This window comes from Neovison vison, chromosome X, assembly GCF_020171115.1.
Source record: "Neovison vison isolate M4711 chromosome X, ASM_NN_V1, whole genome shotgun sequence".
NCBI classification, from domain to species: Eukaryota; Metazoa; Chordata; class Mammalia; order Carnivora; family Mustelidae; genus Neogale; species Neogale vison.
The window spans coordinates 111,499,242-111,520,224 of record NC_058105.1 but is presented as its reverse complement, the minus strand read 5'-3'; the positions used below and the strand labels follow the sequence as shown (position 1 = coordinate 111,520,224).

General features: G+C 38.8%; 1 protein-coding gene across 2 annotated transcripts in view; it reads left to right on the top strand.

Moving 5' to 3' along the window:
• The window catches only part of POLA1 (DNA polymerase alpha 1, catalytic subunit), a 303,690-nt gene that overhangs the window by 138,264 nt on the left and 144,443 nt on the right, over positions 1-20,983 (top strand). For both annotated transcript variants that reach the window (XM_044234364.1, XM_044234365.1), the window contains 2 exons: positions 11,369-11,547; positions 13,258-13,389. In XM_044234364.1, the coding sequence (XP_044090299.1) occupies positions 11,369-11,547; positions 13,258-13,389 (311 nt within the window). The remainder of the gene's footprint in view (positions 1-11,368; positions 11,548-13,257; positions 13,390-20,983) is intronic.

Below are 20,983 nucleotides of genomic sequence, written 5' to 3'. Positions count from 1 at the left end.
TTTCAAAGCTGGTAGCCTCATGAGGCTGGTCTTCAGAGGGTTCATGTTATTACTGACCAGTCTCAGTCCACAGTGGGAGCCGTCCATGCTTGTGCACAGTCTTGCCCGGCCCCCCTCTGCCACCGCCCCCTCCCCTCTGCCCCGACCTGTAGGCTCTTGATGCCAGGTAGCCAGTCAGAGCTCCTGGAAGAATCTGTGTCTTCAGCTCTCAAGCAGTTACGGCTACACACCTTTTTATCTTTTTCTGATTTTTATCTTTTGCCACTTGATAGCAGTTCTTACAATGAGGACCTGTAAAGTTGTCTTCACTGTGCCATCCCCCTCCTCCCCTATTTGGCCGCTTCTCCTGCTGTACCTCCTGCCATCACCAGCGGTATCCACCCATCTACTGGCATTAGTGCAAAATCCTGGAGTCCTTTATCTCTCCCTTTTTTCCCATATGAGGTCCATGTAAGTGGATTGCAGGACAGCAAGTGCCAGTTACCATAAGGATCTGTAGAAAGCGTGAAGGTCTCCAGGCAGCTCTTTGCAGGCATTTGCTCCCTACCCTATGCCAGAGCCACATTGTGATCTGCATCCTTTATTCCTCCACCCCAAGTCAAAAGCCATGGTGGCTGTTCTTCACTAGAGGATTTGAAGCCCCTGTTACCAGTTCTCACTTAGCCTGTGGTTTTAGAGAGAAGGAGGGAGGAGGTAGGAAAGTGGTGGGGAAGTAAGGGGAGTGTTAGGGGGTACATGGTTTCTAAGAGGTGCAAGCTGTAGGCATAAAATTACTGTAATTTGTTTTTAAAATTCTAAATCTGTTTTCTTTATATAAAAAAAACTGCAGTTAGTGAACTGACACTGTTAAATAAGTTGAAGTGTACAAATGTATACATAAAATACAAGCCCTCCAACTGCCTAATCACAGACATAAAATAATTCTCTTGCTTTTAATGTAGTTTTTATCTTTGACTAATGAAATGTATTACAGTGTTGAAACTTCAGTGAAGTTTGATACTTTGTCCTTTTAGTCAGTACAAAGAAATCAGGAATAATGGCATAATTTCATTTAGGAAAATTATTAAGTTCATGATTTTTTATTTTTAAGACTCTTTTGTGGAGAACAAGTATATTTTTCAACTACCTTTTTCTTTTTCTATTGCTTTTATACTGCTTTCCTTGAAATGAAAGGCAAGCATCAAGTGTTGGTTTTATCCTGTGGCTTCACTTTGGAAATTCTCCGACTATTTTTCTCCCTATCAAGACACCTCCTGAAGTCTGTCTGGTGGCATGTTGCACGGCCAGGTGTTCTGTATGGGAAGGCCATTTTAGTGAAAAGGAGAGAGGATAGTCTATTAAATAAGTGAATGAATAAGTGTGTTGAATTGAAGGAGAATAATTTGTTCTCTCTAATAACTAATGGTCCTCATTATCCCACAGTAAAATGTGTATCATTTTTCTGAAACCCATGTAAGATTATTGCTGTTGGGCTTAAATAAAGCAAAATTTTACTCTTTTCCGTCTGTGAATGGAAAAAAAATACAGTATTACCCTTCTTACACAATAGCCCAATGGGAAACATGGCCACTAAAACTTGGAACTCTTAGCTTTTGTTCTCCAGATCGTAGGGTTTTTTCTCCTCTCTTGTTCTAATGAAAGCTCTTCATCGTCTGTGGAGGAAATATTCACAGTGTACTTCAGCATCCAAATAGTCTTTTGTACCTGGCAAAACAGGCCAGTGATAAGGATAGTCTAAAGTTCATCCTTGAATTTCATCCTTTAATAAATTTATATTTCATGCATAACAGTACTTAGGATTACATAATTCATCCAATGAACAGTGATTTGTGTAATAGCTGTCAAGTATATTTCTTCCTGGTCACTGGTAGATTGCAGGCACTTGGCTAGCTGGGCAGTTTTCTCACTGGTCCTGAGAAACTGGATTTTGGGAGAACATGAGAATTCAGAATTTAATCTCTGAAAGTAGGGCTTAACACAAGACAACAGGGTTAACCCAGGGTCTTCCTGGATTAAATCAGAAAGTAAAGATTCCCTTTTTAAAAAATGGTCCCATACCACAGGGGTTACAGAAGGCATGTTTTTTGTCAATAGACAGGGTCCAGTAGTATCAAAGAAAAAGTGCAGCAGCAGGCCAAGCAGTATTGGAGGTGCTTTTAGCAGGCCCAGGGAGACAGACGTACAAAAGATACTGGGGGGAGGGTGGGTAAGACACAGGTGGTTGGGAATAGGGTGATAGCACCCGCACGTGCCTCAGGTATTTCTTTGTGATAAGACTCTCTCCTTTTTCAGTTAAGCTCTTAGAAGGATGTACACACATGACCATCATTTGCAAACCTTAAATATTTTCTATACCATAATTAATAAAATCTTAAAGATCACACCAGATGCAAAACAGGATATTATCTTGTCAGCCGATAAGAACCATCTCTTCCAGGATGGAGCGCCATTCATTCCATTCACGTCATCAAATGGATCACACTCCCAGCCCACTTTTGCATTCATTGAATAGATTAATGTTGAAGACCTGCTGTGCTCAGCATCATAGTGGGCACTGTGAGGGAGATGAAGATGAGTAAGCCATGGCTCCTTCACTCAAATTACAGTCCAATGATCCATTTAGTCGATTTCACTGTTGTGGGGAAGTCTAGTGGACAGTACAGTTCGTGTCGCAAAAGAGGTAAAATAGAGGATTTCAGGTATTCAGGGGAAGCAGAGACCACTTGTGGCTGGGGCCAGCAGGGAAGAGTTTATGAAGGTGTTGGGATTTGGGGCATTATGGGAATGTACTTTGAAGAAGCCAGTGTGGCCCTGGGAATGGTTGCCTGTTCCCACCTTTCATTAGGTCTTCTAGCCCATTGCTGAATGGCCGGGGCCCCAACCTCCACGCTGGTGACCCAGACCATCTCAGCCACTCCATGTGGCACATGAGGGCCTGCAGTGACACTGCTCACCTAAGTCAGGCAAGAGACCCTGGAGACTTTGCGCCAAGCTGGGGCATGTTTAGGATAATCACTGGGACTAATACTGTCCTGGTTTTGTAACACTTGGAATTTCCAGGAAAAAATGGGAATTTCTCTCATTTATAAGTTAGGTCAATTTAAAAAAATTTTAACTTCATTGAGAAATAATTAACGAATATAATTAAATATATTCAAAGTGTACAAAGTGATGATTTTATATACATATACATTATAGAATGATTACCAAGATCAAGAGCATTAACACATCTATAACCTCACATAGTTTTTATAGTTAACTTTTTTCACTATGGTGAGAATACTAAGGTGTACTCTCAGGAACTTTCAAGTATTTGGTGTAGCACTAGTAACTATAGATCAAATTTATTAAAAGATTTTATTTATTTATTTGAGGGGGGGAGAGAGAGAGCATTGTGGGGGGGAGCAGAGGGAGAAGCAGACTCCCTGTTAAGCAAGGAGCCCTATGGGACTCAATCCCAGGACTCCAGGATCATGGCTTGAGCACCAACTGAGCCACCCAGGCGCCCTGTAGATCAAGTTTTTTAAGAAGATGCATCATCGGGCACTAGGTGGCTCAGTGGGTTAAAAAGATGCATCATCTTAATTAAGTATACCAAAATGGCACTTACTAACACTGTGTAGCCTGTAGAAAAATGGGTAAGACATAATAAATGAAAATAGCTGAACACAGCATTATATGCAGATTAAAACTATGTTAAATATATACGTATGAATAAGCCCGGAAAAGGTGAAGGTGGTGAATTATAGCTTCCTTCTTGAAAAAGTAATATTCTTATTAAAAATAAGACAGTTTTTACAAAATCGGAAGAAAAAATGGTTAAACAGTTACTAACTTCTTTTTGTTGTTGTTGTTCAGTTACTAACTTCTAAAAAGATGTGTTGGGGTGCCTGGGTGGCTCAGTCGGTTAAGTGTCTGCTTTCAGTTTAGTTCACAATCCCAGGGTTTTGGGACACAGCCCCATATCAGGTTCCTTGCTCTGCAGGAAGCCTGCTTCTCCCTCTTCCTCTGCCTGCCTCTCTGCCTACTTATGCTCTCTCTCTGTCTCTGTCAAATAAATAAATAAATAAAATCTTTTTAAAAAATAAAAATAAATTTAAAAAAATAAAATATTTTAAAAAAATTAAAAGTGTCTAGGGACTTCCAGCCTGGGTGCTCCCCCCACCCCCCTGCCACATATTTACCAACGCGGCTGGGAAGAAGAGGACTTTGTTGTAAGAGCAGCAATCCTTGGTCTATTATTTTGTGCTATTTTATTTTCCAAGTATTTTTTCAGCATACACTTACCATCCTCACTCAGGTTTAAAATTTGGAACGAAAATACTTCCCAAGTTTTTTCCTGCCCAGAGGTATATATTTCATTAAGTTAAAGTTCACGTTTAGAGCTACCACCAAGTGGTATATATACACAATGGAATACTGTGCAGCTATCAAAAAACTGAAATCTTGCCATTCGCAACGACATGGATGGAACTAGAGGGTATTATGCTAACCAAAATAAGTCAAGCAGAGAAACCCAGTTATCATAAGATCTCTCTGATATGAGGAATTTGAGAGGCAGGGCGGGGGGTCGTTGGGGTTAGGGAGGGGAAAAAATGAAACGATGGGACTGGGGAGGGAGACAAACCATAAGAGACTCTTAATCTCAGGAAACAAACTGCGGATTGATGGGGGGTTGGGGGTAGGGAGAGGGTGGTAGGTTATGGACACTGGGGAGGGTATGTGCTATGGTGAGTGCTGTGAAATGTGTAAGCCTGATGATTCACAGACCTGTACCCCTGAAGCAAATAATACATTATATGTTCATTTTAAAAAGCCATTAAAAAAAGCTATCATCAAGGGCATTAAAACAATTGTGTGAGGTCATGAGGGTAGCTACACATTGGGATTTTTTTCTCCTGTCAACATTTTGGGAGTTGCCTTCTGAAGGACAGTAAAAATCTTGGGAGTTTACTTAACTTAAAGGTTTGGATATTATTTTTTTTAAATACTCAGAAGTTTTCCGTTTGTGTTATGGAGAGTTTTATTTTTGCCATGAAAGGCAGTTTCAGGTGTCTGCTACTTGTATAGTCACTTGTTTATTTTGAAATTGGATCTACAGTATTCCTAAAATGTTTTATTAGGGAAAATTCTAAACGTGCAGTAGTAGAGAGAATTGCATAAGAAGTCCCCAGGTGGTCATGACCCAGCTTCAGCAGTCTGCAACTGTGGACAAATCGTATTCCTCTTTTCCACCTGCTCTGATTATTTTGAGCTGAAACCTAGATACCGAATAATTTTACCTGTAAATACTGCATTTTACAATTCTGAAAGACAAGGATTCCCCCCCCTTTCCAGCATAAATACAGTATTTTCATCACTAGTAAAAAAAAATTACTTCATCTCATCAAATATCTAATAAGCATTCATATTCCCTAGTTGTGTTAAGGGTGCACTTCTTTTAAAAAGCTCCCTGTTTGGATTAGAATCTAATCTGCTTCCATGTAATATTTAATCTTCTCTTTTTAAATTCATCCTTCCAATTTACTTGTTAAGAAACTGGGGCTGGGGGGAGGTGGTGGTATGCTATACAATTTCCCTTATTCTGGAGTTTGCCAGTTGCATCCTACTGGTATGTTTTAACATGTTCCTCTCTTTCTTGTGAAGGGGTTGTTAGAGCTAATGACTTCACTGTATTTCAGTTCAGTTTCTTTTAGTTTTTGCTAATAATGCTTCCTGGGTGATGGTGTGCACATCTGTAAGGAGGTGCGTAACGTATGGCTAGAGTCAAACACATTTGGACACAACCTCACAGGTATATCATAAATATTTAGTACTCATTTTCTCACTTTTTTCAACCTGAATTTTCTGGTGGTATAACATACATTTGGAAAACGCACACAAAACCTAACTGAACAGCTTGAAAAATGTTCACAAATACATACCAGTGTAGTCAGCCCTGAGCTCAAGAAACCTGTATCATTACTAAATCCCCATAAACCTCCTCATGCCGTCTCCTAGAAACTGTCCTCTACTCACCCCAGAAAATTACGGGCCTGATTCCTGACATCGTAGGTGAGGTTTTCTTTTTTTTTTTAAGATTTTATTTATTTATTTGAGATCACAAGTAGGCAGAGGGGCAGGCGGTGGGAGGGGGGGAAGCAGACTCCCTGCTGAGCAGAGAGCCCGATGCAGGGCTCGATCCCAGGACTCTGGGACCATGACCTGAGCGGAAGGCAGAGGCTTTAACCTACTGAGCCACCCAGGCACCCCAGGTTTGCTTATTTTTGAACATGACATAAATTGTGTCTTTGCTCTTTGTGTCTGACTACTTTCTTTTGTGTTACATTTGTTAGATTCATCTGGTGGTTGTCCTTCATTTCTGTGTAGTATTTCACTGTGTGACTGTACCAGACTTGATGACTGTCTAGTGTAGGTGCACCTGGGGGTTGTTTCCACATTTGTGTGATTAGGAATAGTGCTGTTCTGAGCATTCTTGCACCTGTCTTCTCTTGGACAGTTGCATGTATTTCTGTTGGGTATATACTTAGGAGAATTGCTGGGTCCAGCAATTAGTAGATACTCCTGACTTTCCAGAGTGGTTCAACTGATTTATACATTGTACTCCACATTCTTAGCAACCCTTGGTGTTTTGTGTCATCTTCCTTTAATGTGGTAGCATAACGTTGGGATTTTAATTTGTGTTTCTTTGATGACAAATGAAGTTGGGCATCTGTTCACATCCTTTATTGGCCATTTGAGTATCTCCTTTTGTGATGTGCCTGGTGAAATCTTGGTGTACTTTTCTATTGGGTTGTCTTTTTCTTGTTGATTGGCAGGCATTCCTTAGATATTCTAAACATGCCTCCTTTGGATATGTGTATCACAAGCATCTTCTATTTGGCATTTTTTTTCAAGTATAATTTACGTGCAACGAAATGCTGCTATCTTAAGAGTATCATACATTCTGTTTATCAAAACATAGAACTTTTCCATCACCCAGAGCATTCCTATTTTTTTCCTTCTCAGTCAGCATCCTCCTCGCAAAAGAAATCACTCATCTTACGTCTCTGACCATAGGTTAGTTTTGCCTATTCTGGAATTTTACACAAGTAATTTTCTACAGTGTGTGCTTTTATGTTCAGCTTCTTTCACTTAGCATGGTATTTGTGAGATTCGTCCACCTTGTGCCATTTATCTGTGGTCATTCTTTTTCTTTAGTGAGTAGTACTCCACGGGAGATTTTACCAGTTTATTCTCTTCATTATCCTGATGGGGGACATCTGGATTGTTTACAATTTCTGGTTATTATGAATAAAGCGGCTATGAAAACTCTTGTACAAGACTTTATATGGATGTAGCACTCACCTTTTAAAAATTCATTAAGTATTTTTTTCTTTAATCATACTACTTAGTTTGTATATTGTTCTCTAAGAAGTCCAGGCACATTAAAGCCTGGATTCATGCAAAATACAAATGATTTGTTTCCTAGAAGAAAAGTTCACAGTAATATTCTTTTACCTAGCATAGTAGCTTAAGTAATTATTACAAACAACTGCTTGGGAATATCAGTTTCTCTCTTTGCTCATTTGGAATTTCATTCGAATGGATTTTTTTCCTTCTTCCCCACTTGTACGGACATATGTAATTGGCCTTACCATAGTTATTTGCATTTGCACTAATAGAGATCTTGTCCTTTGAAAGAAAATTACTTGGTCCAGTGCCTCAGCCTCTCAACTGGATACCTTGAATTCAGAACAGTTTAAATAATCCTTGGAAATGGGGGCAGGTGAACATTCAAAGAACAGGCATAGCTTACAGTATTATGAAGTACAATGGTAGAAAAATTAATTTTGTGCTACATGTCACATTGGAGGTATGTGTGCTAAATATCTGGTGATCTTAAGAAAAAAACAGTACTGCTGAGCTCATCCACCCCAATGCCTATGATATTACTTTCTATAAATACTTTTTGAAACATGAGAGCTTTGATCTTGTTGCCAAAATAACGTGAGATCCTATAAATTTTCTAATTATAAATGACAGTATTTTAATCTCATTTCACTTTCCTTTCTGTTCCCCCCTCATTCCACCCCAGCTCCCCCCCCCCGAAAATGGTGTGACTGTATCCCTGCAAGTCACAGGATTGATTAAAGCACACATCATTTCTGCTTACTGCAGGGAGAACCACGGCTCCTTTTGCCCCTAGATAACTACTGTGAGACCCAAGTAGACTACTCTTTTCTTTATTCTGTACTGGATTAGATGAGTGAAGTTACCTGTCAAAGCCAGGCTAATAAAAATGGAAGTTCCTTTTCTCAAATAGGGCATAAAATTTGTTTCTTTAAGTGAGTTGTTCGGAGAAAGCTCTCAGAAGAAATACGGAATTTGGAATTCAGTTTTGCGTGTCTTCCTCAAAAGATGAGTATGATTACTTACTGTATGGTGAGCTGTTTAATATTGATTACACAGTATATATGACACCTTTGATCATTAACATTTTGCTTTAATGTCTTTTCCAATAAGAGTGTTTAATTTTGGAGGGATAATTACAAATGCAGTCCCATGTAGCCTCTCTATTTTGCACATCTTAAAATTTAAAATCTACCTCTAGGTGGCAGCACCAGATACTTTTTTTCCTCTCTCACTCCGGCCTTAATGAGTTATGGTATAAACAGTAAAACTTTCAAGTTCTCCCGAAACTTTGAAATAAGCTGCTTGTTGCCAATTCCGTGAGGATTTGGAAACATTAGTTCCTATGTTGAGTAAATTTGGGGCTTGTTTAAGCGTAGATTTTGACCTTTTAAAGAAAGAATACAGCAGCAGTGAGCCTTATTTTTTTAACATGACATTATATGTTTTCATAAATAGATTTAATTTAACCCTCTTTGATTTGCCTGTTGGACTTATAATTGTCCTCCCAACAAAATTACCTTTCTATGACATTTTTATGTAAGTAACTTGTAGAGGGATCATAATATACCCAATATTTTACGGTAACTACAGTGTCCCCTCCCTTTATAAAATTATCATTGATCTATGACCAAGAATGCCGAGATGAAACCCCTTCTCTTTAAAAAATTCAGCATGATAATCTGAAGTAACCTGCTCTGCCACTTGGCTTTGTTATTGCCACGGGCAGATAAGGGTTGTTTGTGAAATTGGACATTAGAGATTTCATAAGGCCTGATTTTTTTCATGACTTTAGGCCACTTGTTGGGTATTTCCCCATAAGCAGAAAGAAGGCCCTTGTCCATTTTTGGCTTACTCAGCAGGCAGGCTCCCCTGTGGCCTCAGGTCCACTAAATAGGCGGAGGCTGGGAGGGCGGCCTAGAGAGAGCCTTCATTGCTTCCCTGCTGCAGTTGGCCCTTTCTGGGTATGTGCAGAACCAGTGTTGGTTCATTCCTGGTTTTTGGAATGTGAAAGAAGGCTACCGTTGAGAAAACCTTTGCTTACTGTTTTTCTTTTTCCTACTTTTTGAATAGTATTGGTCTGAGAAATTGAGGAATAATCATACCATCAGAGAAAAGGTGAAGTTCTTTTTCATAATTATTGATGAAGCAAGACGTTATGTGAATACAGCTGGACTCACAAATTGTTTCAGGAATTTGCAACTGTTACCCTTCACTACAGAGAAGAAATGGTCTCATTCACCGATGTGGCCTTTCTCACTCATTTTCTTTGCCCCTCTTTGTCTTTAAATGGGGAGGTAGATATTCTCACACTCTTCACTAATTTGCTGTTTCTCTTAGGGGATAGGTTATTTGTAAAATAAAAATGTATAGTGCGTCTTGGGGCCAAGCGACCTCAGTTACAGTAATCTATGTCACATGTTTTTCCATTTGTTTTTAATGTGTACTTTTTGTTTTTATTGTATGATCAGGTTAGGAAATGCTGATTTCAATTAATTCCTACAAAGAGCAGCTATTAACTTGCTCTGCAGTCTGAACATAAGTTCCGTATATTTTTTCAAATGCATAATCGAGTGAGTATAGTCTAGATTAAATGATATTCATCTACTATTTTGTTCTTTCACTCATACGGTATTTATTGCATGCTTATCACATGCTGGGCAGCACTGAAAGAGGTTCATCCTCTAATGTCTGATTTAAACTTCAAAAGTGCCTGGTCGGTGACACTACCTCCATTTCATAGGTGAGAAAATTGAGACTCTTAGTCTCTGGCTTTTTGTCCTTTGTTCAGCACCTTTCCACCATGTCAGTCAGCCTCAAGTGTAGATGTCACTTGAAAATTGACCAAATTTGATTTAGGATCTTGCCACGGAGTTCTGAATACATCTGTTTGATTATCTACCTATGCAGCTATTGTTAGAGTTAAAACAGTTTTCAGATATTTTTGGTATTTGAATTTTTTTGGTCAATGACTTTTATATTGCTTGTTTACCTTTATGCTATAATAAATATGATAACTTTCCTTAGATTTCTAAAAAGCCTAGAATTCTTAGGGATTGCTAAAGGGTTATTTCAAGGAAGTGTTTTGAGATACTGTGTATATTAATTACCTTTACATGTAAATTCAAGTGGTATATTTTGACAGATAGGCTTTGACTAAAGGTAAATAAAATTGGCTGGCCTAAAAATGTTTCTTTAAATAGTTGGTGGAAACGAGGTAGCATAAACTACCTCAGTCAGTGCATTGATTGATTTCTTGTGTCATTTTGATTGAAATATGGACAGTATATTTCGTTTCAAGATTATCGGGAATGTTTTGGCCCACAGAATCTGTAGATCTATTGTTTTTGCACATATTTTAAATTTCTGAATTCAGAACACCAAAAAAAAAACCATGTCGCGTTTTGTCTCAGATGCTGCTACTGAATTTTAACCACTGAATTAGATTGCACCCTACATGCTGTTAACTACTGAGCCAAGATGGAATCGACCACTGCATTGAAATCAGGGTTAGCAGTTGTATCTGCACTTGAAGGAGTTGTAATAGCGTTGAACTTATTTTCTTTAATGGGATTTTTATTCTCTATTTTCAGTTTTAATAGTGAAACTTTGATTTTTAAGAGATTTCTTAATAATACTGCACATTTATTTGAGATTCTCACTGTAACTGTAAGAAGATAATAAAACCATCCTATAGAAGTAGTTGCTTCTGAACCCAAACATCTGGGGGGCATATCTGCATTGCATTAGTGCATTAGTGCTGTTTCCTTGTTTTATTTAATAAAGTGATCTTTTGTAAAAGGAGAAGTCAGTTGTCCATGTGACGTGAGCCTTTATCTTGAGTTCAGATGGTTGTGTATGTGTGTGCATGAATTTCAAATCGTTCCTTTGTGGGCTTTCTTCTTTGGGGCCTTTTTTGTGTACGAGACTTCAAATAATTGTACCTCTCAATTTGTTTTTTCTTTTACATTAATAGGACTCGACCCCACCCAGTTTAGAGTTCATCATTATCATAAGGATGAGGAGAATGATGCCCTACTTGGTGGCCCAGCACAGCTCACTGATGAGGAGAAATACAGGGACTGTGAAAAATTCAAGTGCCCATGCCCCACATGTGGAACAGAGAATATTTACGACAGTGTCTTAGATGGTTCGGTTAGTTGTTTCTTTTTGTTTCTTTTCTTCATTTTGTTAGCCAACTAGCGTAGAGGCCTTTCCTCTCCCACTGAATGTGTAAAAAGGGAGGAAAATGTTGCTTTCACGTGTTTAAAGCATTTTAGCATCATGTGAATTCTACCTTCAGGACTTCATTTCTGCTTGAAAACTCTGAGTATGCTTTGCTTGAATATTGTTTTTGGCTTCCTAGATGGTTGCTTGGCCTTGGTTTTCAAATGGAATCTCTTAAAAATTCTAAAGTACCTTAAAGTATTTTTTATTGTAATTCCTTAATTAGTAACTTGTATTTCCCCATTCCCAGCCCCAATTTATTAAGACTTAGAGCAATATTTGCCTTTATCTTAAATCAAGTTAATGGGAACTAAGTGTTTTTGGAAAGTTTTTGTTTATCTTTACACATCCCATTTGCCTCCTTTTTGACAAAGGTACTCTGATTATCTTTTCTGCTGTCTTTGCATGTCAGACATTAAAAAAGTCACAGGGAGACATTCCTCTCAAGAAGTACTGCCAAAAAATGTATCATTGACCTTGGATCAGAACTTGAAACTTAGCCAATTTACTTGATTCAACTGCAGTGTTATACATGTACTAGCCATTGGCAAATGAGTAGGCAGCAGAACTGTGTAAAACCTTGAAACTGAAAGAAAATACATCCTTTATCTAAATTAAAAGTAATTATTTTAAGTTAATTTGGACAAACAGCAGATGTTTTGCATTTTTTTGAATCAAAACAAAGCAGTCTTTGGAAGCAAGTGCAAGGAAGAGGCAGACACAGATCAGCAATACTTGCTAAATCCTTGAGTTTTGCTTCATTACAGCTGTAAATAAGATAGTTAATTGCATGGAGGCTTGACGACTTGCAGATGGGCTAACTGTGGAAGAGCCGATGTCAAGCTCTGAAATCTCTTCCACCTGGAATTGCTTAGCGTGGCGGGTAGGGTTATGTACCAGATTGGAGCAGGAAACCAAGATGTTTAAGTATCAAGAAGGAAAACAAATGCTCCAGAAACCCCAACAGTTTTCCTATATATTCTATTTGCTTTGTTTTTGCTTAAAACAAAACAAAACAAGAGGTTTTTTTTCCAACTACTAATAGTTAATTCTTTCAAATTTCACTCTTCTTGCCTTCCGTTCCCCAAATAATTTTCATTTGGGGGTGGTGGAGAGGGAGGATTACAGAAATCTTGGATTTTCTAAGGAGGCAGTAAGTGCTTGCTTTCTGGTGCAGTACTTAAGTTTTAGGCTTTAATCTTCAAATTAAGTTGCCAATATGAAAGGAAACTAATATCATCAGTGCACTTGCTCTGTCTTCAAGTTTGGAATGAAAACGTAAGAATTCAAAATTTGGATTCATATCTCTAAGCAGAATGTTTATTTTCAGTGGTTTTCAAGGGGAAAATTATTTTATCCATAAAGTCTGTCATATATTGAATGTAAAACCAGAAGTGATTTCACCGGTTTTCCCTTCAACTTGAACTCCATTATTATGGTGGCAACAAGGCAGGAGGTTCGTGTGACTAAGGGGATCTTTGAGAGGACAGTTGTTGAAAAAAATAGGGTTAAAAGCTCACTAATAAAATGAATTAAGAATATTGCACACCAGGACAGCATGTTAGTTTTTAAGCACAAAAAACCCTTTTCTAGCCTTGCAGTAACCTTTTGTGTATTTGTCTCTTCTGACTTCTGTAGGGAACTGATATGGAGCCCAGCTTGTATCGCTGTAGTAACATTGATTGTAAGACTTCACCTTTGACCTTTGTGGTACAGCTGAGCAACAAATTGATCATGGACATGAGACGTTGCATTAAAAAATACTATGAAGTGAGTATCCACAATGAATTTCTTACATATGCAGCTTACTTAGATTTGGGTCTTGTTTTAAAATAAAACAATATGGTTTTGTATTCCTATTTTTTATGTAACTAAAATTCTGAGAAGACTTTGTAGAAAAAGTGTTTGATTTTCTACTGGACACCTCTTTAATGAGCAGTACTTTAAATAACTGAATTTTTGCTTTAAGGAAAAAGAAGAATATAATCAGGAAATATTTTAGTGTGTTGTTACCTAAGTAAGACTAAATTAAGTGGTCCCTCAGATCTTTGGTCAGAAGAGAAAAAAAGATCAGTATTGTCTGTCTTTGGCACGAAGAGCCATAACATTATGTGTGGTGATTTTAATAACTGCCCACTAGCTAAGACTTTGTTTCTATGGTAATGAAAACCATTTCATAGCTGTGTTGTCGAAGAAAATCAAAATAAACAGCTTTTAAAAGATTTGTTTTACTTCTTTAGAGAGAGAGAAAAAATACAAGTGGGAGGAGCAGAGGGAGAGGAGAGAGCATATGGAGAAGATACCTCCCCCTCCCCCTCCACCCGCTGTGATGTGAGCCCAGAGCCTGACCCGGAGCTCAATATTACGACTCTGAGATCAAGACCTGAGCCAGTTGGACACTTAACCGACTGTAACACTCAGGCATCCCTAAACGTTTTTAAACTTTAAATGCAGTTTGTCTGGCATTTTAAAGAGAATGTCTGATTTTTTAAGTGTATACTAAAAATGCTAGAACAGTGAGTGAGCTCTCTGCATTAGAAAGAAGGTTTTTTTCGAAGTATTTGTTTTGGTTTTAACATCTTTCATAGGGATGAGGTTTTTTCTTCAAAACTTAAAATTGAAAAAACCACATACTTCCCATTTGATTTTTCTTAGTGTTTATGTCATTTGTCATCTAAACAAAATTTCTATTATGTAAAAGCTCAGTGTAACTTATTTAAAGAAACTACATTGGCAAAGCATTTCCCAAAAATGCTCAGATTTATTAGGTAAAACCCATGACTTTGATCAGTATCATCCTTTAATATCTACTTATATTAGTTAACATATATAATGTAGCATTTTCTTCTTTAAAAATCCATCTCATGAAATGAAAATCCATTATTAGATCCTTAGGATGAGGAGTAGAAATGTAGAGTTTCAGTATTATGATTTTGGAGTAGAATAATTTGTATTTGTCAAAAACACCCAAGTAGGTATGTCTGAAGACATTTTAAAAATAATAATTATGACTACATTTTGGGAAATCTGAAACATTTTAGTGAATAATCCTGTGCTACGCTTAATGAACAGTTGGATCGGAATAAAGGTTATCTGTGGGTTCACATTCCGCAGTAGATGAAATGTTCAGCACATGTAATGTTAGGCCTTTATTTAGCATGAAGAGCCCAAATCAAAACTATTCAGCTCCTCATTTACAGACCTCGTTGAGCAGAGCATGGTTCTTGACTCTTGGGAAGAATTCTGAGTTTTCTCGCAGTGTTTAGTCTATGAAAATCTTCACCATGGAAATGTTAATACTGGAAGAAACTCATCTTTTTCCTTCTATAAGAAAGGACAATCTGTTTTGACTAAGTTGAGAATAGGCAGAAAAGGGATCTTCTGTATAGTTAGAAATATGCTCTAACTGGAGGATTGATTTCTGCCTAAATTGTATGTGGGTGGTGGTGGTGGTATGAGTATTTTTCAAGCTAAATAACCTACTTTTAGGCATCTAGACATTTAACCCAAGGTTTCCGTAGTATTTGCTTTAATTGTTTTATCTACCGGCTGTCTCAACAGCAAGTAACAGTTTTCCTCTAGTTAAGTGTGCACTGGATTGATTTTTCTATAGGATTTCTAATTAAAGTACCCAAATAGCACTCCTGAAGTTGAAGATTGATATGACTGTCCTCACAATTAGGAACCTATTTCTCTACTTGCTGATCTTAGTCATATGTAATTTGATGGAAGAGAAGGAAATCCATTTATTTGTTCTTTTTATGGCCCTATGCTGAACTAATGTCTCACATATTCTCAAGATTAGAGCTTTTATACAGAATGCTCAAACACCTCTACATTCTACTTCAGCAGTAGACTCTTTTCTCCTTTCCCCACACTTAAAGGAACTTTTGCTGGTAGAGGGACGTGGCATTGGGGTTTTTTGTTGTTATTATGCCTCAAGTGATAGTAATGACAGTTCAGTGTGATACACCATAGTGATGGTAATCCAGCTGGAGATTAATAAATCACCTATAGTGGAGACCAGGATACTGGTAAAAGCACTGTTTTCTGAAGCTAATGACCAAAGGGGTTTCTTCCTATTTCACAAGTTAAACAGTACTGGGCATAAAAGTTGTCCATGGACCGAGAGCAAGAGTTAATATTGTTTTTCATTTTAGTCTTAGTATCACTGCGGGGGAAGTACAACCTACATTAAGAAAGACAGGCATCTCTATAAGGAAGGAACTTTAGGAAGACAGTGGAGGAGTGTGGTACTTGACCTAACACTATAATCCACCAAGCAACATGGTTGTAGGTCACCAAGAAATCAGGTTGTCAGGCACAAAGGGGCAGGAATTTAGGCTAACAAAATGTGCTTCTAAACCACTTTTCAAAAAAAAAAAAAAGTACATCATATACCCTGTTAGTTTCTGTCACAAATAAATAGTGCTGATCGAATTTGGTGTAACAAACCTTAAAAATTTTGCATATCTGAGAATCTATATCATGTAATGTTTTTCTGTTGGTTCCTCCCATAGGAGAGAATTTCTCTCACCATATAGCAGTGTTTATATCCCTTGAATTCTCATTTCCTAGAGCATTTACATTTCAGTGTATGTAGAAATACAAAAACAACTCAAATACTTTATCCCAAGACTTGATGAAAGCATTGAAAGACTTGGAGATATCACAGAAAGCTCTAATTCAAAGTTCTGTGCCCTGGTCCTTGTTGGTTCCTCTATACGAAGTTAAAATTGAACTGGTATTTTTTGAAAATCATAAAAAGCCCATGTAAAGACTATATCTCTAAGCTTTGAAGGATCTTTTTGAAAGACTCAATTTTACAGTGAAAAATTGATATGTGTTTCTTTTCCCCTTAAATTCTGCTCCAGAAGAGCAAATAGGCGCGAGTGCGCGCGCGCACACACACACACACACACACACACACACACACACACACAAAGGGAGAGAAACACTAGCTAATCTAAATTGGGAAATGAAGAGGGCTTTTTTTAAGCATGAAAATTTCATCATCTTGTCAGCTGGCAGAATGCCTGCTGTGTGGATTCACAAAGGCTAAGAATTACACTTTCATGAAATTTTCCTCACTAACTGCCCTGGTTAATTTGAAAGATAACCCACTGTTCTAATTCATTCCTCAATTGGGCGGTGCAGGTTTTATCTTTGATCTGACAAAGCATTTGTGTTAATCGTTTTGGCCCTCCACTAGACACTCTTGGGATTGTGCTTTTACAATAAATGTGTCTGTGATAGCTCTTTAGTCTATTATACTTACAATAGATCCATAGAACTGGTAATTAATTCTCCACTGCTTTGGAAATGGGAAGAATAGGTGTAGCTCTGTCAAGTGCTGCTGGGAAGTTTGTTTAGCTGGTTCATTTTTGAAGTGTTCCCCTCAGCCGTCCACGAAGCAGCCACCGAAGAGAGTCTGAGATTGAGTTGCTGTCTACCCTGAAGAGTTACTGATAAATGGAAAATCTGACCCCTCTTAGTACCTGGAAGGGATATAGTGGGTCGTTTACTTTCATCTCAAGTACTTTTAGTTATAATGTATATTGAACCCTCATTTTAATGCTTACAGAGCCGTTCAGTTCTAAAGGTGGGTAGTCAACTAAAGTATATTCCTAATTCTCACTGGTGGCCTATGCAGGTTTTAGAGTTCTGGTGGGGCAAAATATATCTGGCCTGAGTCGTGGAATCTTTCAAGCCACTTGCAAAGAAGCATTACTTACATACAGCACTTTGCTATGGTTTTGTTTGTTTGTTTGTTTTAACGGAGATGTTGCTGGCTCTCTATCTAGAGAACTTAACTCCGCACAGCTAGTCAATGCCATGCACATGCTCTCTATTAGTAGCTTAGACCAGAAAGTGGTGATTGAATCCCTTAGAAATTTGCTGTCGGTTTTACAATTGCAGCATTTTCCTAAAGTAAGCTTTCTGAGGACAGGGGCTATGCTTTCTTCTGTGGCTCATCTGTGATCTCTGCCCAATCCAATGATCTCAGTCTTCTGTGTATTTTAATGGTTAATAATCAAAGGAACCAACAAATGAAGGTTAAAGTATCATGTGTTTTCTTTAAATTCTTTTCTTACACTGCTTTCATAACTGGCAGAAGGTTTATCAGTAGTATACAAGATTCTCAGATTAGCTCAGAATTCCACAGAATTTTAAGGTCACGAAGGCATTGACACAGTTGTTTCTTATTCTGTCTTCCATATTTGACGTCATTGATTACTGTTGATTTCATTATACACTGAGCTCCAACTTCATAGCTTTAATTTGTTATCTCTCCAAACACTGTATCAGGCAAAGAGGCATTGACCAGAAATATTTTTATCATGGTGCAAAAATCACATTGTGCTGAAAAGTAGTCCTCGTCCTGATACCCGTCTCTCTCTAACTATATCAGTATGATGCCTTGCTGTAATTCTTCTCTCACTCATACTCTTTTCCTGTTTTTTTCTATTTTACTCCTTAGTATATTAATTGTGGCATAAGCCACATTTTAAAAATCTCTTTTAGACCCACTTTTTTGAGGAATTCCAAAAATAATGTTCAGTGTTAGCTGCCTCATGATGGAGAGACTTCATTAGGTTCCCATGTGTAAGCAACTAGTGGAGAGGGGAGCATCTGACCAATGACGCAAAGCCTCAGCGTGGTGGCTGTGAGTCCCTCTGGAAGATGGTACATGTCTGGGAAGTGGAGTGGTATGTGAAGAACCCATGTTAAATTTGTTGGTTTTTTTTTAATCTTTGCAAGTAAGTAAAAGCCTCCTCATTTTGGAATGGATATGTATTTCTTGAGGACAAAATAAGTAACGACCACCAAAAATAATGTTAAGGCAGAGATCGAATTGGAGGTACCTTTTATTAAAAGCGCAAGGAGGGCTTGGTGAAGTATTGGTTAAGATATTTACACCACCAAAACACCTACTCATTCGGCATCACAGACAACAGAATCCATGGTGTCCGTCTGTACTTGATGGAGAAGCATTTCTTAAGGAATACACAGATCTGGACTAATTAATAAATCTAAGAAATGAGAGAGGAAGCAGCCCCCCCCCCGCCCGCCGCCATTCCCACCCACCCTCCCCTGTGTAAAAGACCAACAGGGCTACTCATCATTCCTCTTGCCTTGCCTTTTTCACTTGGAGTGCTGTGTCATGACAGAGCTGTATTGTGCAGGTAGATCCGAGGGTTGTAGTGCCATGCAGTGATGTTCAGTAACTCTCTCCTGTTCTGCTGCAAAGATCTGGTGTTCAATAACCCTCAAAATTTCTCATTTCTTACCTGTGGTGACGCGGGCTGATAGTTTTTAGGTTAGAGCTTGCAATGTGCAGTAGTGTGACAGGTACATTAGTTCAAATAGTTTAAATTCTCAGCACTATTGGAATTATTGTTTATTTCCTTGCCTCTGCATTTATATTTAGAACATTTAAAAAGAATAAATTGGGTTTCTTTTTTGTAAAGACTCTTAACAGCATAATTATAAGTGGTACAGAAGGCACGCAAAGAAGCAGTAGATCTCCACCCCGTTCATTCAGCATCACAGGCAGCACAACCACGCTGCCCAGCAATGCTCGAAGAAGGATAATTCTGTAGGAATCCATAGAACTCATCCTAAATCTCATTAAAACAAAACAAAAAGAACATAATGAGAATTAGTTTTTCTCTTTGCTCCACACCATTTGACAGGCTGAGCGTAAATTTACATCACGGACACCCCTCATATTTTTAAAGTGTGATATTCTAATACCCAGGCCCATTGGTGGTTTTTATTAGTGAATGGCTCATTTTTCTTTGGTACGAATATCAAGCAAGCTGATTTTGAGTCAGGTATAATGTTGTGCTACTATGCCATGGTGTATTCTCACAGAAAAACTAGGAAGTGGGATTTGGTGGTGGTTGGAGTAGGATGTCAGTGTAAGTAAATTTATGATTGCATAAATTGGAGGGAATAACTGACCAAATATAGTCCCCTAAAACATGCCAAAAGCAGCTTATTGTGATATGACTATTGTATTATAGAAGAGTTGTAATAAATAAATTGGACCAGATATAGCCGTATATGCCATCTGACTTTGATTCTTCGTAGAATAAGCATTAACTTGTACTCTCTAGTTATCACAACACCCCTTTGTCTTTTGAATTCGTTTAATTCAACCTTACTATGTGGACCCTGTTTGGGAAGGCTCAGGACCAGAGTGTATTCTAGGGAAACTAACAAGGGACCCACATCAAATTCTGAGGTGCTCTGACTACCAGCAACAGTGGTGTCTATTAAGGACTGAACTCAAAGCTGCCTGAGTGATATGAGCTCATGCCACAGCCTCTCCCTGGCCCGTGTCCTTCCCTGCATTTGCATTTTTTCCCTCCTGAGTTCTTTGGCAGTGGTGGAGTCAGTTACGGCCATGTCCTTTCCTTGTCCAGTCATCTCTTCTGAAAGCTTAGCACTTGATTCTGTCCATTCTCAGACTGTGCACTGCTAGCCCCAGCGGTAGACTGTGAGGTTTGTACTCAAACACCAAGGTCAGAGTTCCTTTGTAGTCGCTTGCCTGTCCTTTAACTTGGGCTGGTTACTGGACTTCTCCAAGCCACAGTTTCATTAGCTGATGGAGCGATGATAGTCATGGTACCTGCTGCATGAGGTCATAGTGAGGACTATCTGTGATAATGCATTTAAAGTGTTCAGAAAGTGCCTGGAGTGTGCATTATTAATGCTTGTTACTCCACTCGGCGATACAGTGGATGAACAAGGCTTAGGTGTGTTCCTGCGTATGGTCAGAACTCCCAGAGGTTCAGACCTGGGCTGGGGCACTGAGGCCTCACTGCCCATCCTCCTGAGATGTCCATCTGGAAGCTTCCATCATCTCGCTGCTCTCCTTCTCCCATCCCGTCAGAACGATTCCACATCATGCTTCCTCTTGGCCCTCCCTGCAATTTGCCAGTGTGGGAGTTCCCTTTCCAGTGTTGGTGAATTGGGTTCAAATGACAGCCTTAGGAAAGGACACTAGGCCCTGACTTCTTCAAGGCCCAGCCCCCAGTATTATGCCTAACCTGACAGACGCTCAGCAAAATGCTACTGAATGGGTTCATGATATTCAGAGAGATTGGTGCTATCAGGTGACTCTCCCAGGTCACAAACAGCATCTGGCCCGTGACCGTACGTGGGGACCCTAATCCAGAATTCTGCCCATCATAAATGGTAAGCCATCCGTTCATGAATAAGAGGTTGCTCGCCATCTTCACTGCGGTCACCCTTTCAGGAGAAGGCTGCACAGGTCCCAGGCAGTAGCATTGCCAGGTAGCCAGGCCACAGGGCTGACTGGGGCAGGAACCAGGAAAGCTGATGATAGCCCCCC